Source organism: Gymnoscopelus microlampas (genome assembly GCF_963454915.1).
Source record: "Gymnoscopelus microlampas genome assembly, chromosome: 3".
Classification (NCBI taxonomy): Eukaryota; Metazoa; Chordata; class Actinopteri; order Myctophiformes; family Myctophidae; genus Gymnoscopelus; species Gymnoscopelus microlampas.
In genome coordinates, this window is record NC_139940.1 from 30,331,055 (window position 1) to 30,351,296 (window position 20,242).

The 20,242-nt window shown below is 43.0% G+C and overlaps 1 protein-coding gene across 1 annotated transcript in view; it reads left to right on the forward strand.

Annotated features, from left to right (window-relative positions):
- The first annotated feature begins 1,404 nt into the window (after positions 1–1,404).
- Positions 1,405–20,242, forward strand: part of cdkal1 (CDK5 regulatory subunit associated protein 1-like 1) — a 322,737-nt gene continuing 303,899 nt past the window's right edge. The window contains exons 1-3 of the mRNA XM_084052870.1: positions 1,405–1,545; positions 4,024–4,187; positions 7,446–7,558. Coding sequence (XP_083908996.1) covers positions 4,030–4,187; positions 7,446–7,558 — 271 coding nt within the window. The 5' untranslated portion in view covers positions 1,405–1,545; positions 4,024–4,029. The remainder of the gene's footprint in view (positions 1,546–4,023; positions 4,188–7,445; positions 7,559–20,242) is intronic.

Genomic DNA, 20,242 nt, shown 5'->3' on the forward strand with positions numbered 1-20,242 from the left:
AGACAGAAACATAAAATGGATTGTACAAACTGTTTAATTGCACTACAGTTATATGAAATCAGCTGTAATCTGAAATGTTGCCATGATTTGTTATATGAATGCATGGATGAAGGCAGTAGTGTTGAATGTTTGGGACAATAAATTTGATGTTTTTGATGAGTGGTGTTCAATTATAATTTTCTCTTTATGACATATTTGAATGAGAAATACTTGAGATGCATTTGTTGAGGGGGTTTATGAATTCTTTTTTTTTTTTTTTTACTCTGGATGTTTGTAATTGAAAACTTGAATAAAGGCAATATACTGTAAATATAAGTAAAATGATTTATTTGATTAATGTTCAGGCTTATGGGTAATACAATATTTGAAAAATGGTCTTAAGTAATGTAAAGTATACATGGATGTGAACATGCACAGTACATCATTATAAATAAGACTTAATTCAATCCTTCAACTTCTTGTTCATGCCCCAAAATGACTGGATATACATGTTTTGTAGCAATTGTAGAAATATTAGACCTTAATTGTCCAATTTTTAAGCATGTTCTCATCATGTATTTTACTTTACTTAAAAACATTATATCAATATTTATTTGTATTTGTCAAAATAGCCAATACACACTGAGGTGCCCACTCTTACTATGTGCCCACCTATCATGTTACCCCTTTGATAATGAGTCTACTACATTTATTCAGTTTTCTAAATATCTGGAGAGACAGATATACCCCTGTTACTGAACAAACACGCCATAGCAATGATATATATAATAGAGCTATTTTAACACTTTATAATATTAAATTAATAATCACACCACCAGAGAGAGAGCAGAGTACAAAACCAACACGTGCTGTGTTTTTCCCATTTCCCAGGGTTGCCAAGTCCGCTTATTATAAGCGACTTTTGGGTTTCTTTTTCTGTAAGGTCGCTTGTAAATATTGGTAGTTGCGTTTTTGGGGTTAGTTTCTAAAGTTTTGATTGATTGATTGATTGATTGAATACTTTATTTAGAAGTTTGCAGAAAAAAGCACATGAAAGTACAGTTCAAATACAAGGTCATCTAAATAGGAATAAAGAAAAACCACAAGTCCTTTTGTACTCAATTCGTACTGAATTAGTTGTACTCAATTCAAGTGTAGTTGCTTATTTTGGGCATGCTGTGTAATGTTTACACCACTAGTGCTCCCCTCATAAAAGAGTTGTGGTGTTAAAATGTTTCAAAGATATTCCACAATTTTCACATCATCTTCAAGATTTCTTTAAAAAAAATAGATCTACAAGCTTGTAGATCTGCTATTTTCAAAGGGCTCATGTAAGTAGCCTAGTCGCTTCTTTTTGACTTGTTTTCATAGACCTGTTTGCTTGTTTCTCTCCCAGAACCTGGCAACACTGCCATTTCCCTTTCCGTCGCTTCAAACAACAAGTATGGCGTACTGAGAGTCACAACAACAGTGCTTTACTGTAAACCTTAAGTTTAATCCGTTTCAGAGACGACTTTACCCCGGAATTCTTTATCGACGGGATTAATAATCTTATTTACAACACAGGTGAGGACTTAATACAGTTAGTGGCGTGTCTGCTGGGCCAAAACAGACCCACGTGTGGCTCATATTGAAGCCTTGCCTCCAAGCTAGCAGTAGCTAGTTAGCTCCAAGTTAGCCCCATAACTAACCACAAATATACAGTGCCAGGTTATGTTTAATAATAACATTCTAACATTTCTAGCTAGTAAATGTTCTCTTCTCGTACGTTTACGTGGTGAGTTGTCATTTGCTTTCCAAGCCAAAGTATTCGTTCATAACGTTGACAAACCAGAACCAAGTATTTTCAGTTATGCTGCATTTTCTTTGAAATTATGTAATGTAATGTCGACTTATTTTTTTAAAATGTATTGTCGAGAAAGATCAGCCCAGCTCCATTAAGAAAAATGTGTACATGTTTAATATCCTGGCGTTAGCCATGTTGACATTGTTATTACAATCTTCACAACAAACGGATAACACAGTCTTAACGCGGGCAAATTCATGATACACCTAATTAACTCTTAACAATGATACATTCAAAGGATCCCTGGCTAATAAACCAAATGTGCCTTAATACATTATAATTCTCCTCTATAACTAAAATGTCAAATTAAAAACACCTTAGATATTTTATTTATTTTAGAAAGGATATGCACAGCAGCCATATTGGGAATGAATTGGGCCCCTTCCTTACTTCCTTCACAGGTGTTACCAATGATACTAATTAAGGCTCTGTTCCATTTAGTGTGGCAAAGTGGTTGTCTTATTTTCAAGGACCCCCATAACTCTGAGAGTGTACAAATGGAACCAAATGGACCGTAAGGGTCCATTTGGTTCCATATGTACACTCTCAGAGTTACACACTCACCATAAGGGGCCATTTGGGAACCAAAATGGAGTGTTTCTAGTGAGCCAACATGCACAATATCAGCACCCTGACCAGAATGGAACAGAGCCTTCATTAGTATCATTGGTAACACCTGTGAAGGAAGTAAGAAGAGGCCCAATTTCTTTCCAATATGGCTGCTGTGCATAGAGCCCATTTGTCCATGTGTGGTCCAGCCCTATGGAATTTATGGAATGCATGTGAAAATAAAAAAACATCTTGATACTTTCTAAGATTAATATGAGCATCAAATCAATATTTAAATATGATTTTTTTGCATGCATTCCATACATTCCATAGGGCTAGACCACACATGGGCAAATGGCATCATCAACTTGCGACGGGCACTGCCCCTCTTGAGTAAAACATGAACTGTTTCTAAAAATAAATAAATTATTGAAGGTGTGTTACATTTTTTATTTTAGTTAAAGAGGGCAATTATAATGTATTAAGGCATATTTGGCTTATAAGCCAGGGATCCTTTTAACAAATTAATCAACACACAGCAATGCACCACATGGATGTGTTGGAACAATCAAGGCTGGCTTGAAGCTCCACCAGAGACAGACTCTCCTCGCTACTCATACCCACCTATATGAGCACTCATCATCCTGGTCATAGAATTGTTAGAGCATGTTGATCAAATTGCTTGCCTCTTCATCAGAGTAAGATGGTTGCATTTTCCTAAATAACAGAAGTATTATATTCTGAATTAAAACCAACGCTAGGACGGGAACATTATCGAAAAGTGACAATGCCATCAGACAAGTCACCCTGGATTGCATGGTGTTGGTTCCAACCCACTGAACCACCTGCCAGGACACAGTCTAGGGATGGGGTTTGGGGATCCTACTGTATATCTCCACTAGTATAGCACGTTGAGCTCTTAACCCATTAAGACCGGGAACGCATCTGTGTAACGAAAATGTGTGCAAATCTTTGAATATATGTATGTAAGTGTGTGTGTGTGTGTGTGTGTGTGTGTGTGTGTGTGTGTGTGTGTGTGTGTGTGTGTGTGTGTGTGTGTGTGTGTGTGTGTGTGTGTGTGTGTGTGTGTGTATGTATGTATGTATGTATATTTTTTTTTTTGCAAAAATATAAATACACACACATTTTTAAAGCGAACCACTGATTTAAAAAAACATAAATATTAAAAGATTTGCACAGCTGAGACCCAAAAGATCATTTTGTTGTAACTCCGGGACCCAAACTTACACAATTATATTATGAATACATACTAAACTAATACTAAACTTTAGATTTCCTTTTATTTGTGAAAATCTTTTGAAATGTCTTTTTTTATTTTTATTTTTATTTATGGGAATTTGGAAACATAAAATAAAATGGGATATTTCCTCATTAAAAATGGGTCTGTGACCCAAAAATGGTTCCCGACCCAGTGTTTGGGAAACACTGATCTAGATAAATAACACACTGACTTAGCACTATAACTATAATGGTAATGATAACTACTGTATATTGTTCACCATTGTCTTTGTTATTGTTGTGGTGTGGACTTTGCCATCCACTTGAGTTAGAACACATTTTAAAACTATATCTTTATAGTTACAGTGCTTGGTTAGCTCTCAACTCTTTGTTTCTCTGTGTCTTAACAGGTCGTCATGCCATCAGCCTGTGACTCGGTGATTGAGGACATTGAGGACATAGTGTCTGCCAGTGACCCCACACCTCAGGAGAGACAGTCTGCTCGGAAAAGTGTCGTACCCAGGGCCAGGAAGAGAAAAGAACACCTGATTCATGAGGAATTACAAACTGACAGGTACTAAGCTAGTAGCTACTGCTACTTTAATTACTTACTGCCCTTTTTTATTTATTTTAAGGCTGGCAGCAACAAAGGATTCCCACTCCTGTCTGTTCTGGGCCAGTGTCTTTATAGAACCCCAGGTGTGATGTGAGTCTTTAGCTACTGCTACAGCTCCTGGGGTCTATTTCACAAAAGCGGAATTAAATTATCCTGGTTTAAAAGGCAAATCCAGGTTTGACAAGCCTGCACTGTTCAGCCTGGTTTATTCAGTTCCACGAACGCCAAGCCTGGCTGAGAAGGAGCGTCTTTGTCGAGCCAGGATCGTTAAACCAGGTTGACTGTGCGTTCACCTATTCCTATAAAAGACCATGAAAGTCGATAGCAGAATCCTTGAACTTGACCAATCATGGAGCCCAAAACCAGAGCAGCGTTCTTCTCTGTGGCTGAACAGCAGCACTGCAGCAGCTCATGGAATCATACAAGGAAGTAAAATGTATAATAAGCAAGAGAGGAAACACGGCCGCAATAAATATAAATCCAGGGAGAAAGCGTGGCAAGTATTGCCGACAAATTAAATGCAAAAGTTGTCCAAAAATATGCAATTAATTTATATACGTCCATAAATATATAATTCAGTTTGGCTTAAACATGAGGAGTTTAAGTGAATGTTGGAATTATAATTATAAACACTTTTTCTAATTTCCAAAATCGAAGATCTACAAGTGAAAAGCTTGCCTTTTGGCGGCCGGGGGTCCCTGGTCAATGGGGGTCCAGGGGTACACGGGGGGCCGGGGGTCAACAGGGGTTCGGGAGTACCCGCCCCCCCCGTGTACTCCCGGACCCCCGTTGACCCCCGACAGGGGTCCGGGGGGGTGGGGGTCCATGGGGGTCTGGGGGACCACGGGGGGCGGGGGTCCACAGGGGGCCGGGGGACTGGGGGACCACGGGGGGCGGGGGTCCACGGGCGGTCCCGGCCGCCATGGGGACCCCGTGGACCCCCGCCCGCCATAAGACTTTTTTTTTCGGGCTTGTAGCTCTTCGATTTTTGCATAAGAATTGAATAAGTGTGGAAAAACTCATTGGTTTACTATTGGAGTCATTGGACTAACAGCTATTTCACAAAACTTGAAGAACAAGGCACTAGATTAATGAAGCTTTGCTGTTAACCTGGTCCGGACCAGGCTAACTTCACAGCTAAATTGCCATGGTAACTAAGGCAGGATTGCTTAAATTTTCTTTCGTGAAACCGGATCATGGATAAACATATCCAGGTCTACTGGCTAAATTAATCTGCCGAGCTAACTCAGCTTTCGTGATACCGTTTCCTGGATTATTTATGCCAGGATAGCCGATTAAACCCGGTTTATCCCTAATCCAGGTTTCGTGAAACGGGCCCCTGGTTAATCAAATGTTTTTTTTTTTTAAATTGCATACATTTGCAAACGCCCCCTTCTGTGGCGCAGACGGAAGTTTCCCGCCAGCCCTGCGGAAGCGTGGCGAGGTACAGACGCTTCAGAGCCGGAGGAGGCGCCTACCTTTTATGTCTATGGTTCCGCCGTCTCCAAAACGTTGCAGAGCCTAGCAGCGTCCGCTCTCAGGGCTCTGTGATTGACTGCGCACGTTGGCCAATCAGGGACCGACTGGTGTAGTTGATGACGTGACTACTGGGCGACCCTTTAACAAACATGGCGGAGCTAACTAACTAGCGGTAACATTAACGTTTGTATAGAAACAGCCAAGTGAAGTTATTGCAGAAATACACTCAATAACAGCAATTAAACAATTTGCATTAAGCCATAACGAATAATGGATACAGTACTTTGCTAGTTTGTTTGCAGTTGCTAATGTTTCTACTTGCTAGTGGCTGGAAACTGAACAGTGCGTTGAGATGACACACTTGTTTTGTTACGCTGATTGGCTGAAGGGGTTGTCTGTCAACGCTACTACTCCCGCCCAGCTCCCGCCCACGGCGAAACAGCCACACAGAGGTAGGGTAGGGGATCCTGAACATAGACATATAAAGGTAGACGCCTCCTTCGGCTCTGAAGCGTTCGTATGTCGGGCGCGCTTCCTTGTTCCGCAGGGCTCATACCTCATTGGCAGGGCTAGCCTTCCACTTCCTTCCGCTTCAGCAGGGCAAGCTGGAAACTTCCGTGTGCGCCGCAGAAGGGGGCGTTCGGTAGGCCAAACAGAGGCAGGTGGGGCGGGTCTTTTCTTAAGAGGCAGCCGCGCAGCAACTAGTCAGTTAGACGCGCTGTGATTGGCCAGTAGTCAACGCGATGTGATTAGTCAGTAGTCAAACAGCCCTGCGGAAGAGCCTTGTATTGAGATACCAGTCGCTACAATGAACTGCAGAGGCCAATGAGGTATCTAGGTTTCTATGTCTATGATCCTGAACGGACAAACGTGGCATCTTTCCATGGGGGCAGTGTTGCTGCTTGGAGTATACACAACCTCAACAAAGTTGCAGGACCCATGCTGGTCACGGGTGTAAAAATGAAATAAAATACAATACCAATTGGTATTATTGAAGGGGAGAAATAAGTTTCCAAACTTTTTGTAAGGAGTTTATAATAAAAAAATGGAAACTTTCATATATTCTAGATTCATTGCACATCAAGTAAAACATTTCTAACCTTTTTTTTGTTTTAACTTTGATGATCACAGTGACAGTATACACGTATATGTAGCTCCCAAAATAAATAAATAATAATATTATTCTTTTAATTAAAAAAAAGTTTAAATATTATATTACGTAAAACCAATCAAATAAAGATTTATAATTTCATTTGGAAATCAAAGTCCAAGAGTCTGGAGGAAGAGTAGAGAGACAAATAATCCAAGATGCTTGAAGTCCAGTGTGAAGTTTCCACAGTCGGTGTGTGTGTGTGATGTTTTGGAGTGCCATGTCATCTGCTGGTGTTGGTCTGTGTCTTGGTCTCTGTGTTATCAATGCAGCCATTCACCAGGAGATTTTAGAGTGCCGATCTTTTTTTCCAGCAGAACGTGGCACCTCTACACAGTGCTAAATTTAGTAGTATAATCTTCTGACCTGAGCCCCATAGAGAATCTATGTTGTATTGTCAAGGGGAAGATGAGAGACACCAGACTCAACAATGTATGACAAGAACAAATGCTGTAAATGTGGTCACTGTGTTGATCTGTATTTCAATATATGAAGTAGGCTACTAATTTCTCCAGGTATTACACACTTACTTCCTATTAGTAATATTAACTTTAGTAGCTAATAAAACAATAATGTTTTCATTACAGTGTGCTCCCTGGCACCCAGAAGATCTGGGTGAAAACATGGGGCTGCAGTCACAACAACTCAGATGGAGAATACATGGCTGGACAACTGGCTGCCAGTGGATACAAGATGACTGGTAAGTTACATGGATAGATAGTAGGGCAAATGCATGGGTGAATGGAGCATTGGATGTAATGGCTAGATGGATGAGTGGGCAACAATTCAGATGGAGATTATATGTACCCACAATATGAGTTGGAGAGATGATGGACAGACAGACAGACTGGATGAATGGAACGATGGATGCATTTTGAATTTTGAATATGAGTGAAGGATTGACCTGTGAAATTATAGGACTTGCTTTTCGATCTGATATTTTCATTGCAAGACACAGGTGTCCAACTAAGTATAAATCAGGCCTAATCATTTTATTATCTTGTATCTGAGTTGAATGCATGGTAATATGCTTTATGAACACAAGGGGGCAGCCTTGCTGTATCAATGAATGAACTATGTAATCCTAGTTTCAACTAGAGTGGACTGTCTGTTGGTTTTGTAGAAAGTCGGAGAGATGAGACTTTTTAGATTCTTTATTTTTACAACAGCAGGGGAAATGACTATCTGCTGTCACTACTCAGTCCCTAAAACGTGCCACTTTTTTTTCTATTAATCAATTAGCCAGCATTGTATAATAGGGCCTCAAAATGAGGTTCAGTATTTTAGAGTATGGTACTCAGTTCTCAGCTGATGAAAAAAAAAAATCATGTATGTTTCCATTTCATTAATTTAGGCTACCTCATTGCCTGATTTTTGTGCGTTGTGCCCAGTGTTGTCATCAATGTTGATGACTCAACACTGAGCACAACTCACAGCTTAATACAACAAACGTAACGGTGTGGCGATCACAGTTATGTTTGTTGTGTTTAAGCTGTGTTTACTGGTAATTAGACTGACTGATGGCTTTTCTGAGCATACAAAACATTTTTGTATTCATGTACGATATCGACTAAACATCAATTTGTTCAATAGGCAGGGTGGGGTTAGTAGGGTGACTGTTTCAGAATGTTTTTAGGGGCCTGTCTTAAGCACTTTCAGCCTGAAAACTGCAGCATGGTGTAATTTACAAATCAGTCTTCTTTTCATGTAATTGCATTGCAGGCAGCCATACTTTACTCAGGCAGCGACCCAAGTTTTAGACATGTCTTGATTAATACCAATACAATGAATGAATCAGTTGTAACTGTCCCTGCTGACATTGAAGCTTGGCTGTAAGGTGTGTGTGTGTGTGTGTGTGTGTGTGTGTGTGTGTGTGTGTGTGTGTGTGTGTGTGTGCGTGCGTGCGTGTATGTATGTATGTATGTGGTACATCATGAGGTTACTAAGTAGGTGCCCATAACATCATTTGGTTCAATGACATTAGCCTACAACACCTTGAGTAGTCTCAACAGTAAATCCCCACATCCCTGAACCTTAGACAAATATTGTCTCTTGCCATGGTGCTCTATAAAACCCACAAATACTCTTCCACTATATCCATGGAGAATTAGGTGTGTGTGCATGTGTTCTCTGTGTTTCCATGTATGGCCTTGACTTACGACAGTTGGAGACATTGAATGATTGATATTCTAAGTTTCTGCAAGAGAGTGTAAGAAAGAGAGAGACAATGTGTGTGTGTGTGTGTGTGTGTGTGTGTGTGTGTGTGTGTGTGTGTGTGTGTGTGTTTTGAGTCTCCCAAATAACCTGTTGTCAGTTTAAATAGAAAGTGCCTACAGACATCCTGTGTATGGCAGCCAAAGTGTGTGTGTGTGTGTGTGTGTGTGTGTGTGTGTGTGTGTGTGTGTGTGTGTGTGTGTGTGTGTGTGTGTGTGTGTGTGTGTGTGTGTGTGTGTGTATATATATTTGTATAGGGATGCGTATAGGTATCTACACAAACAAAGCATTTGTTTCATGAAAAGTGTCCCCATTTGCTGGCATCTTTTATGTGTATGAGTCAAGTTGATTCGTTGTGTGTGTGTGTGTGTGTGCACACGGATGTGTGAAACAGAGGGAATATTAACCCCTCAGGCGGTCCTCTCACTAAGGGGTCCACAGCTGCACAAGGACATTAATCACATACTTCAAACATGCAAATGAACACACACACACACACACACACACACACACACACACACACACACACACACACACACACACACACACACACACACACACACACACACACACACACACACACACACACACACACACACACACAGTGTTTTTTTGGCTGTAGAACACAGGCTAAGTGGAAAAGCATTTCTCCCTCTTGTCCCATAGAACAATTCTGGTCATCCCAGATGTATTCGTTTTGTCGTCCTAGGAACGTTGGCACGCCATTAGTTTAGAGCCCTGATCTCTTTATCTTTCACACCTTACTCATTTTGTTTTTATCCTCTACTTCCCTCGAGCTCATTCCAGACGTTACCTGTCTGCCTGCTTGCCCGCCTCTGCTTCTCCCCTATTCTCTTGCCTCCTCTCTCCTTGGATTCTCTCTCCGGCTCCTGTTGTCCCCCATCTCTCCTTCTGCTTTCTTCAACTCATTATCTGTCCTTCTGTTCCGTGTCCCTTCCCTTCTCTCTCTATCTCTCTCTCTCTCTCTCTCTGCCTCCCACAATGTGTGTTTCACTGCCTAATTGTGCTACAGCAGATCTGTTTTGACCCTATCATTTAGTGAAACAGCTTTAATTGTCTTTCAGTCAATGGGTGTGTGTGGTCGGTGGGTAATGCTGTTGTTTTAGTAGTTGAGTTTAATTCACTTTATGCCTAGGGCTATACCTGTCCTGCACCTTAGAATTTGATTACACAGCACTGATCACAGAGGATACCGTTCCTGGTGGTGGTGGTGATGTCTTTCACAGCCACAACGGTCAGAAATATTTACCCTAATGGAAATTTTCAAATTGTTTTGCGTTTTTATAACTTCGCTTATCATTTGCATAAATGTGGATGTGCTGATGTGTGGCTGCATTTTCCTGTTGCGTTTTGATTGGCTTGTTGGTTCTTGCCCTGTGTGTGTGTATTTACCTTGTTAATGCAAGGATTAGTTTCTCCTTTGACCGACACAGTTCTGATGTTTTTTTCTACAGTCTCTCAGCCGTGTGTGTGTGTGTGTGTGTGTGTGTGTGTGTGTGTGTGTGTGTGTGTGTGTGTGTGTGTGTGTGTGTGTGTGTGTGTGTGTGTGTGTGTGTGTGTGTGTGTGTGTGTGTGTGTGTGTGTGTGTGTGTGTGTGTGTGTGTGTGTGTGTGTGTGTGTGTGTGCGCGCGTGTGTATGCATACACCCGATTAAACTCCATTTGTGAGGTCCAGATGTCCTCACAAGTACAATTATAAGAAAATTACATGTTTACAAGGATAATAACCTCTTCTTACTAGGCTTAGGCTAAAGTTAGGGTTTGAGGCATGAATGTAAACCAATGGAGTACCCTGACCAATTTCCTATGTTAGTCTGTGTTTGTATCCTACAGGTTTCAACATAACTCGGGACCTGTCCTCTGTTCTTAACCTCCCACATTATTATGGTTTCAGAACCACTAAGTAGCTATAAGATGTCTAAAGCACAGGATTATTTGCGTCTCTCTCATGTCTTTTTTATCTTTCTTCCTGCCTCTGTCTCTTCGTCGCCTCTCCGCATGCCTTGTTTTTCTCTCAAGTTGTGCAAAACATCGGTGTCTCCTGGCTAAAGCTGAAGGATTTAGTTTTGTCCTTCTGTCCTTCCTTTGTCTCCCCCCCTTTATCTGTGACTGTCCATCTGCCCATGTTTATCTCTGTGTCCCTGTTCTCCACCCCACTCTCACCCCCACCTTTTCATTTGTCCTCCATTTCTGTCTTTGTCTCCTCTCTCTAGTCTCCACCCTCACGTTTTCAACCCCATTATATGTGTGTGTGTGTGTGTGTGTGTGTGTGTGTGTGTGCGCGCACGCGTGCACACATGTGAATGCTTTCATGTGTGTTTGTGCGTGTGTTTGCCCGTGTGTCCTCATTCACTGTATTTTTCTCTAGTGAGATTGCTGGAAGGAGAGATTGCCTGCCACGGCCGAATCACGGAAGATTATTGTTAAGGCAGCCTGGAATTGTCTGGAATGGCTCGGAATGTAATGGAACGGGGGAATCAGGGTAGATTGTTGCTAGAATGGTGTCGAACGGAATGGAATTGTCTAGAATAGTATGACATCATTTGGAATTGAACAGGGGTGGAGGGGAATAGTTAAAATGACATGGCTTCTGAATCAAAGTCAAATTCAGTACTGACCTGGTCCATCCTCTATTCCTCCAGGATTTCCTCAGAGGGAGAGAGAGAGAGAGAGAGAGAGATAGATGGAGAGAGAAATGTTGTTATGGCTAAGGTCAAGAAGTGAGTTAGTGTCCAGCCAAATGGCTTTTTGCTCTGCTCTTGAAGTGGCTGTGTGACCAGCTGGCTGTCTGATTGGTTGACTGATCTACCGGCTGGCTGACCAACTGACTGACCTCTTTCAAATGTCTGTTGTTCATATTCCACTGAAAGAGTTTGGACAAAGACAGATTTATGTTCTTGCCTGTTATGCTCTCAAAACATGACATCACCCTCTCCTCTCTCTCTCCTTACCCAAGTGCTCCCCTCCTGCCTTTCTCTCTCCCTCTCCCACCTTCCCTTCCTCACTTCAACACTTTACTTTCTGAAACCATGACATCACCCATTGAGTAGTAGTAGTAGAAATTACCATTCTGGCCTCTAGGTGTCAGTGTTGGCCCACACAACCAGGCCTTTGTTTAATTTGCCTACAAAACAACTTGGTCAGGAGCTATTCACAAAAATCAGAATGATGTCATCATGCTTGACAAGTGGAAATGTGCACTTAGAAGCATTGATTTTTAGAACGCATGATACTTTATTTGTGTAGATATGACACATGCTGCTATTGACCTTTAATAAACAGGAGTCTTGTCTTTGTTCCCAGGGCAAGGTCACTCTTGAGATTTTAAATGAATGTCATAATAGGCAACTGTCATTTTTTGGAAAGCTTAATTCGATGTACAATATATGAGTTTAGTGATTGTGTGTCAGTTTCTTGACCAGGGATTCCAGCACTTCAACGTTAAAACAAAATGAAGTCTTAAACAACGCAAAGACTTTGAAAAATCAGCTAACTTTGTTCACACAGTATTTACATTGATTTTCTTTTACTTAGAGTTACATTGTCAGTTGACTGGCAGAATTTCATGGATGCTTGCAGTTTTAATAATGAATGTGCCACCACCACCACTCCCTCGGTCACTTGTTACCCTGGCTCTCTTAATGTGCATTGCATTTATCTTGTCCTGATCACATTTATTTCAACCCTTAGTACCTGATGCTTCCCCCTTGCCTGTTGTAATCGCTCAGTCAAACAGCCCCATTGTACCTGACTTCTCCTTGGATGCCATTCTTCTGTTTGTCCAAAGGTGGCACTGTTTACCCATGAGTGTGTCCCAGAGCAGCTGAATTGAATTTGGGAAAAGGAGGCACATGCCAAATAGTGACTTCATAGAGAGCTGTGCAGTGTGCACGGTTACATGCATCCTCTCTCTCTGTGTCTCTCTCTCTCTCTCTCCTCACAGTCACAAGTCACATTGTGATGTACTGGATGTTTTTGGCCGCTGTCTCCCCCTGCTCACCTTCTCTTTGCCGCCCCAACACACACACAGACACGCGACACACACACTCTTCAGTCATGACTTTACATACCGGTTAGGCAAAATTACTCCATCCCACGCACATTATCAGCCAAATAAGGGAGTCTAAGTTCCTGGTTTGGGTTTAGGCGGTTGGAGATGCAGCGTTCAGACAGAAGGGTGTGTGTTGTAATGTATTACAGGTATTACATCTGTTGCTTTTGGACGGGAAAAGTAAAATTGTCCAATATAATTTTGTTGTATGCATTCAGAAGAAGTGAAGTCAAAACGTGTGGTTGATTTATAGATGACACACACGCACACGCACACACACGCACACACATTGCTAGAAGTCTTAACAGCTGTTACTTTGGAGCCGGAAATGCACAGGGGAGTGTAGTTGAGCCAGATGTGGTGTGTTTTTATAATCAAAATGCATTGTGCTAGATACTAGACCCCCCCGTAAAGAAATGTTCTTATGCAAAATAGGGCATGTAAGTTGAGCACGGCAGATTGCCGACTGTATTGAAGGTGATTAAATTACAATAAGAGACGTTTGTGCAAAATTGGTTTCCTTTCCTACATTTCATTTGAATGAATCGCACAGGGCATTTGTCATAGTTTATGAGTTGGGGAACTTTGCACACAGTGTACTGTAGTGCTGAACTACTCTGTAATCTGATTCATCTCACACTGTCGGTGTGGTAAGCCATGCCGCTACATGGAGTGAGAATGTATTACATCACTGTGTGGAGTACTCTGTGTGTGTGAGAGCAAGTACGTACCTTGCATACACGCCGTCTCATTCATAAAACGCTAAAAGCGCAGGGCGTGTGTGATTGGCCGCCTGTCTGCTACGCAACATTAGACGCCGCAATGTGACAGCCAATGAAAACTCACAATGTTTTCTCCTCGACTCCACCTCACTCACTCTCTCTCTCACACACACACACACACACACACACACACACACACACACACACACACACACACACACACACACACACGCAATCACATTTGCTTCTATCTCATACACTTACAGATGTGGTGGAAGTCGATGCTGTGCGGAGAGATGTTATGAGAGTGAGAGAGTTTTCTTTTACGGCAGCCCTCATTCTGCAAGCATTGTCATACTGCGTGATATATGTGCATGTGCATGCACTCACTCACCTTCCACTATTTTATAAGTGTGTGTGGTTGTGTGAGAATAAGACACTCCCACTTTGCCTGTGTGTGGGGGTGGTGGAGGGCAGACATAAAGATGAAAGAAATGTACGTTGAGTACTGTCAGTCAAGGAATGAACGTGAGAGGTGAAAACTGTGAGAGAGATGTGCAGCTCGCAGACTTATGCAGTGAGGGACGCTAGGTGCGGGCAGAGATGGGTAACGCAGACTGCGATGCAGCAAGTGAGGGAGGCTAGGAGCGCGGAGATGGGGGTAAAGCAGACTGCGATGCAGCGAGTGAGGGAGGAGAGCACGGGGAGAGAGGGGTAATGCAGGACTGATGCATTTCGGTTTCCAGAGTCGGGAGCGCAGCGCAGAGAAGAGGCAGGAATGACCACGGTGGCATGCCAGGGAGAAGGCATGAATGGTGGACAGAGAGAGACTGTGCCAAAATGGACAGAAAGGAAGCACGGGAAGAGACTAGTAAATGGAGTTATCTGAGAGAGAGTTTACAGGTATGAGCTAGTCTGTGACTGTCGGTGTAGTTAAGAAAAAAGGAATATTAATCATTCATCAATGACTCTGTGAGGGCCTCAACTACAGAAATGCTGGATGGTTAAATATACAGGGTGTTAAAAGTGTAAAAAATAAATAAATGAATAAAAGACTCAACTTATGACCCAAGTTCCAACCTATTGAGTGAGACAGAGAGAGGGAGGGGGGGGTGCTTCAGAATGAAACGCAGCAGAGAGAGTATTGGATTCATGATTGTTAATAAAGAGAAGATGGGCATGGCGAGATGTGTGTGTGTGTGTGTGTGTGTGTGTGTGTGTGTGTGTGTGTGTGTGTGTGGTTTGTTTTAGGGTGAGGGGTAAGGGTTAGTTTGAGGGTTAGGGATTAAGGTGGGGGTTAGCTTTAGGATGAGGATAGGGATTTAAGTGTAAGGGTTAGGTGTGGTTGTTGTTAGGCTTAGTTCAGACCAGCAGTTTAAGTGGAAATGGAAATGATATATACAGGGGTGCACATACTGTAACTGGTGCGCAGGTGCGCATGCGCACCCAAAATAAAAAATGCGCACCACATCAGGCGACGCAAGGCGCTTTTGCGCACCAACAGCTGGGACAGGAATTTCCAAGCTTTTATTTTTTAGCAAAACTAAAAAATAAAAGCCTGGAGATCGAGGCTAGGAATGTACTTCCTGAAGCCACACTCACACAATCACTCTAAGCACCCGTCGGCCCCATACACAGCCATTAGGCACAGGGGTAGAGATATGACTCGCGTCGCCTCGCATCGCCTCGCATTGCCTCGCTGGCTGCGTGCACGCAGCCAGCAGCGGCTGTTAGAGGCACTCGTCACCGATGATGAACGCACCGTAATGGTGCAAAATATGCCGTGAACGTCCCAATCTGGCGGATAAAATCAGCGCAGCAGCACAGGGCACCAACCTTGGGGGCTTTACCTAACAGCGTGAGAAAAAAAAACTGCGAAAATCGGCGGAATTTAGAAGCAGAGCGTCCTTTTTTTCTCGCCCCCCCCGTTGACAAAACTGTCCGGTGGGCACCGTACTAAACCCCCCCCCCCCCCGTTGACAAAACGGAACGGGACCATGCGCACCAAGTCACATCTCCAGGTGCTCTTCTGCGTACCAGACCTAAAAAGTTATGTGCACCCCTGGATATATATATATATATATTCTTTTCTTTATGGACGTACTACCCACAAGAATAGTCATACAAATGTGTGCCTGCTTGTGTGTGTAGAGGAATCTACTTATGTTCAAACATGCATCTGTGGTCAATCATTTCAACAGAGCCAAGCTATTAACGTGATAATAGCCCCCTCTCTCACCTGCACCTGTAAAACCGTACACACACACACACACACACACACACACACACACCCTTCTCTGACTTTGAACGCCAAGTCCTTGAAATAGACCTATGAACCAAGGCATTCATAACTACTTAGAGCCACTGATTACAGTGAGACCTATTTGTGTAATGTATGTGTGCACACGTATACAAGTGTGTATGTGTCAGTGTGTACACCATATGTGCGTTAATCTACCTACCTACAGTATGTGCTACAGCCTGTGTCTGAGCGCATGTGTGTGTGATCCTAAAAGATCACACACCTAGCCATGTGTAGGCGGCACCCAGTAACCATTTAGAGGCCATGGGATGGATTAGGGACCAGGACCTGAATAAGGATCAAACGTTTTGCCTATGAATTCCCTTGAGGAATATATGGATTGAAGAGAGAGAAAGAAAGAAAAAAAGCGTATATATATGCTGGATTGGAGGGGTCACGGCACAATTTCCATAATTTCATTATTCTGAGGAAAGGGTTTCCTTACCACCTTCTCAAAGTCAAACATGTCAACACTAAATCACAACTGAAGATTGAATGCCTAGAATGTTTTTTAAATCTTATTCTTGGTGATTTGAAGGATAATTACATCCTCGGTTCTTTCTTTGAAAATGTTCACAATTGTAATGGCAACACTAGCTGTGTTTATATCGTTGAAAAGTAATGCAAGATTTATTGCTATGCTAAGCTATATTCACGGACGTGTTGAAAATTAGTTTTCCTCCTTCAGGATTACAGTTAAGGGGTTTTTATGTACGTGTGGGGGTGAAGGAAGGAAGGATGGATCAAGCCTTTGTTCTTCTCTGGCATTCATTTCTCCAAGGATGGAAACATCTCAAAATTCCAGCTGCAGGAAAGATAAAGGTAAGAAGGCACCGCTCCTGATACTGTTTATTGAGGAGGGGGCCAAAACAACAACAACACAGAATGGATGTTTGATGGATAGAAGAAAAACGTCTTCTCCCGAAGGGGAAGTTCCCTCAGTTCTCCAGTGGGGAAAGAGGGAAGGCATGGAAGCCTTGCTTCTACGCTCTTCTCTTTTACTTCATCTGCTCATTTGTTCACTCACACCCTCACTGTTCCGAGAAGATGAGATGATAATGATGGGGTGGAAAGATGGGCAGAATTCCCTCTCTCCTTTTCCCTATTTTCCTTGTTTACTGGGATCTCTAGACAGCCAGTCAGTGCCTCTTCATCCCAGGAAGACTGGTGGTATTCCATAGGGATGAGAAATACCCTGAGGGGGAGATTTGGGAATATCATTGGTGGGGATGAGAGTAATGGGATAAGGCAGGAGCCAAGGGAAGGGATAGAGGGAATCTGAGAGGGGAGGGGAGGTGGCATTGTCTGGAGGAGAAGAAGGATAAGGCTTGGTTTTGCTCCCGTCTACAGTATTTTCATAGAATAGTGTCGACATAGCAAGGTTTCTAGGTATAGTAATAGCCCAGTCGTTAACAACATGAGCTTATGACTACAGTATATGGTTGTCCCTTTCCTGGACCAGCAGTGAGGATCTTAAGTGTGTGTGTGTGTGTGTGTGTGTGTAACCTGACCTGACCCCTCTCTCTCTCTTGACCCATTCCCCCCCAGCAAGCTGAGGGAAGACTTATTGTTGCTTCCAAATCCACCACAACGTTGTCTTGTGTCATGTTTAATGTCCCTGTTTTGTGGCTGTCATATTTGTACACGGTATCACATGACATGCTCTTAACGTAGCCAGTGTTTAAATTATTCTATCACCTTATTAGTGCCGTGGGGAACATTCATTTTTCAGCTTCACCCAGCTGATGGCTGCTGAGATAATTATGATGAATGCTCAGGGGTGAGCAGTTAGGGGTTAAGTGTCTTGTTCAGGGGCACTTCGACACCAGTTCTCATTACCGGACGACCTCTCTACGCAATGGCCGTCCCTAAAATGCTACTGTCTTCACTTATTCACTACCAGAGTAAATAAATAAATAAATCACCCACTGCCAGCGATTTTACGCTTTCCCCACCTTTACAGCTAGTCACAGAATATTATTATCTCCAGTATGATCGATCCCCCGATCGTTGTTAATCACGGAGGGTTTCACTGTGCTTCCGCAGGGAAAATAAATGTCATCGCGACCTCCCCGTCCGCTTCTTATAGGCTGTTGAAAATAGCATGTCTCGCCAAAAATGCATAGTAATACACAGGAGGCGAGATACTGTCGTTTTCCCAAATACGTTAACCAGGAAGTGAATGGAGGAGTAAATCTTGCAATCACGTGATCTCCTAGATCTCTCTGTGACTGAGCCTGAACTGGTGGCTCATAGGTTGGGGAACAGCGCCATCTAGTGGAGAAGAAAAAAACACAGCAGGCGTCCAAAGACGTCTTTGGCGGTCTGGGCTTATGATTTACAAACGTCCAAAGACGTCGTTGGCAGGGAATGAGTTAGACTGCACTAACCACCTCAAAGAGTGCCCCGGTTCTGGACAACCGGATCTCCGTATATGCCTATATATGGGTGTATCGGTTGGATCGGTGGTTCTGGACAACCGCTGGTTCTATCCAGCTGACTTCGACGCCGGGCAAGGCACTCCTTGGTGACGTGCACGCTCAGTTTGAAGTCGGTCGGTTGGACGGTTCTCGAGGTACGTGAACTACAGACACAAGTACGGACAGAGATTCTGCGCATTTATAGTAGGTTATTGTAGCTGAATGGTATTCAGCTACAGTAACCCCCTGCTTTTTTCAGCGGTGCCAACCGCTCTACACTTGACTTTGTCCGTATGTCCGTATCAGCACGGGATGCGCACGGCAAAGCAGCAACACATACAAACACACGCACACACACACACACACAAACACACACACACACACACACACTTGCAGCTTGCCTCTGCCATCTCTCCTCTCATTGGCCACACGTGCCACTGCTTATCAAAGAGGGGTCCAGGGACCCCCAGCGTATGTTCTGGCCGTCCGTTTAAGCACGGGATGAGCACGGGATTTTAAACAGCTATAACTCCAGTTTGCAGCATGCCACCAAGTCCACATTTGGTATGTGGACTTAGACCACCAATAGGCACGAGCATGAATTGATGAAGTTATCAAAGAGGGGTCCAGGGACCCCCAGCGCCCGTATGAGCACGGGATGAGCACGGGATTTTAAACAGCTATAACTCCAATTTGCAGCATGCCACCAAGTCCACATTTGGTATGTGGACTTAGACCATCAATAGGGACGAGCATGAATTGCTGAAGTTAGCAAAGAGGGGTCCAGGGACCCCCAGCGTATGTTATGTTTGTCCGTCCGTTTAAGCACGGGATGAGCACGGGAATTCAAACAGCTATAACTCAAATTTGCAGCATGCCACCAAGTTCAAATATGCTATGTGGACTTAGACCACCAATAGGGACGAGCATGAATTGCTGAAGTTATCAAAGAGGAGTCCAGGGACCCCCAGCGTATGTTATGGCCGTCCGTCCGTTTAAGCACGGGATGAGCATGGGATTTTAAACAGCTATAACTCCAGTTTGCAGCATGCCACCAAGTCCAAATTTGGTATGTGGACTTAGACCACCAATAGGGACGAGCATGAATTGATGACGGTATCAAAGAGGGGTCCAGGGACCCCCAGTGCCCGTATGAGCACGGGATGCTACATGATACAGTTGTTTTTTGAGAGTCCAAATGAGGAAACTAGAGAGAGCCTGTAAATGTCTGGCAAAGAGAGGGGGGAATGTAAGATTATGGAACGTCTTCATTAACCCTTCAATATGCAGGGTTACGTCAGAGGCACATTGGCTTTTACATCTTGAAGGACAGTGAATCTTTGTGTGCAATAAAGATTCACTTTCATTAGAACCAAAACAATCAAAATGGATAATCTGTGTTCTTATTTGCTTCCATTCCCTGCATTTCTGAATACTTTTTCTGTTTAGTTTCAACTGTACTTTGTCCTTGTTTCCTCCTGTCTAAAGGGAGGTTTCTTTTCTTCATCTTCTTGACTCGGCACAGAAAACAGAAATATAATGTGTCCCATAGAGAGGGAATAAAATCTTGAAAGTAGGCAGTAATTAACACGGCATATCGGGCTAGTGTGGGTGGCGAGGGCGTGAGAGTTACTCATTCAAGGACATTTACTAAA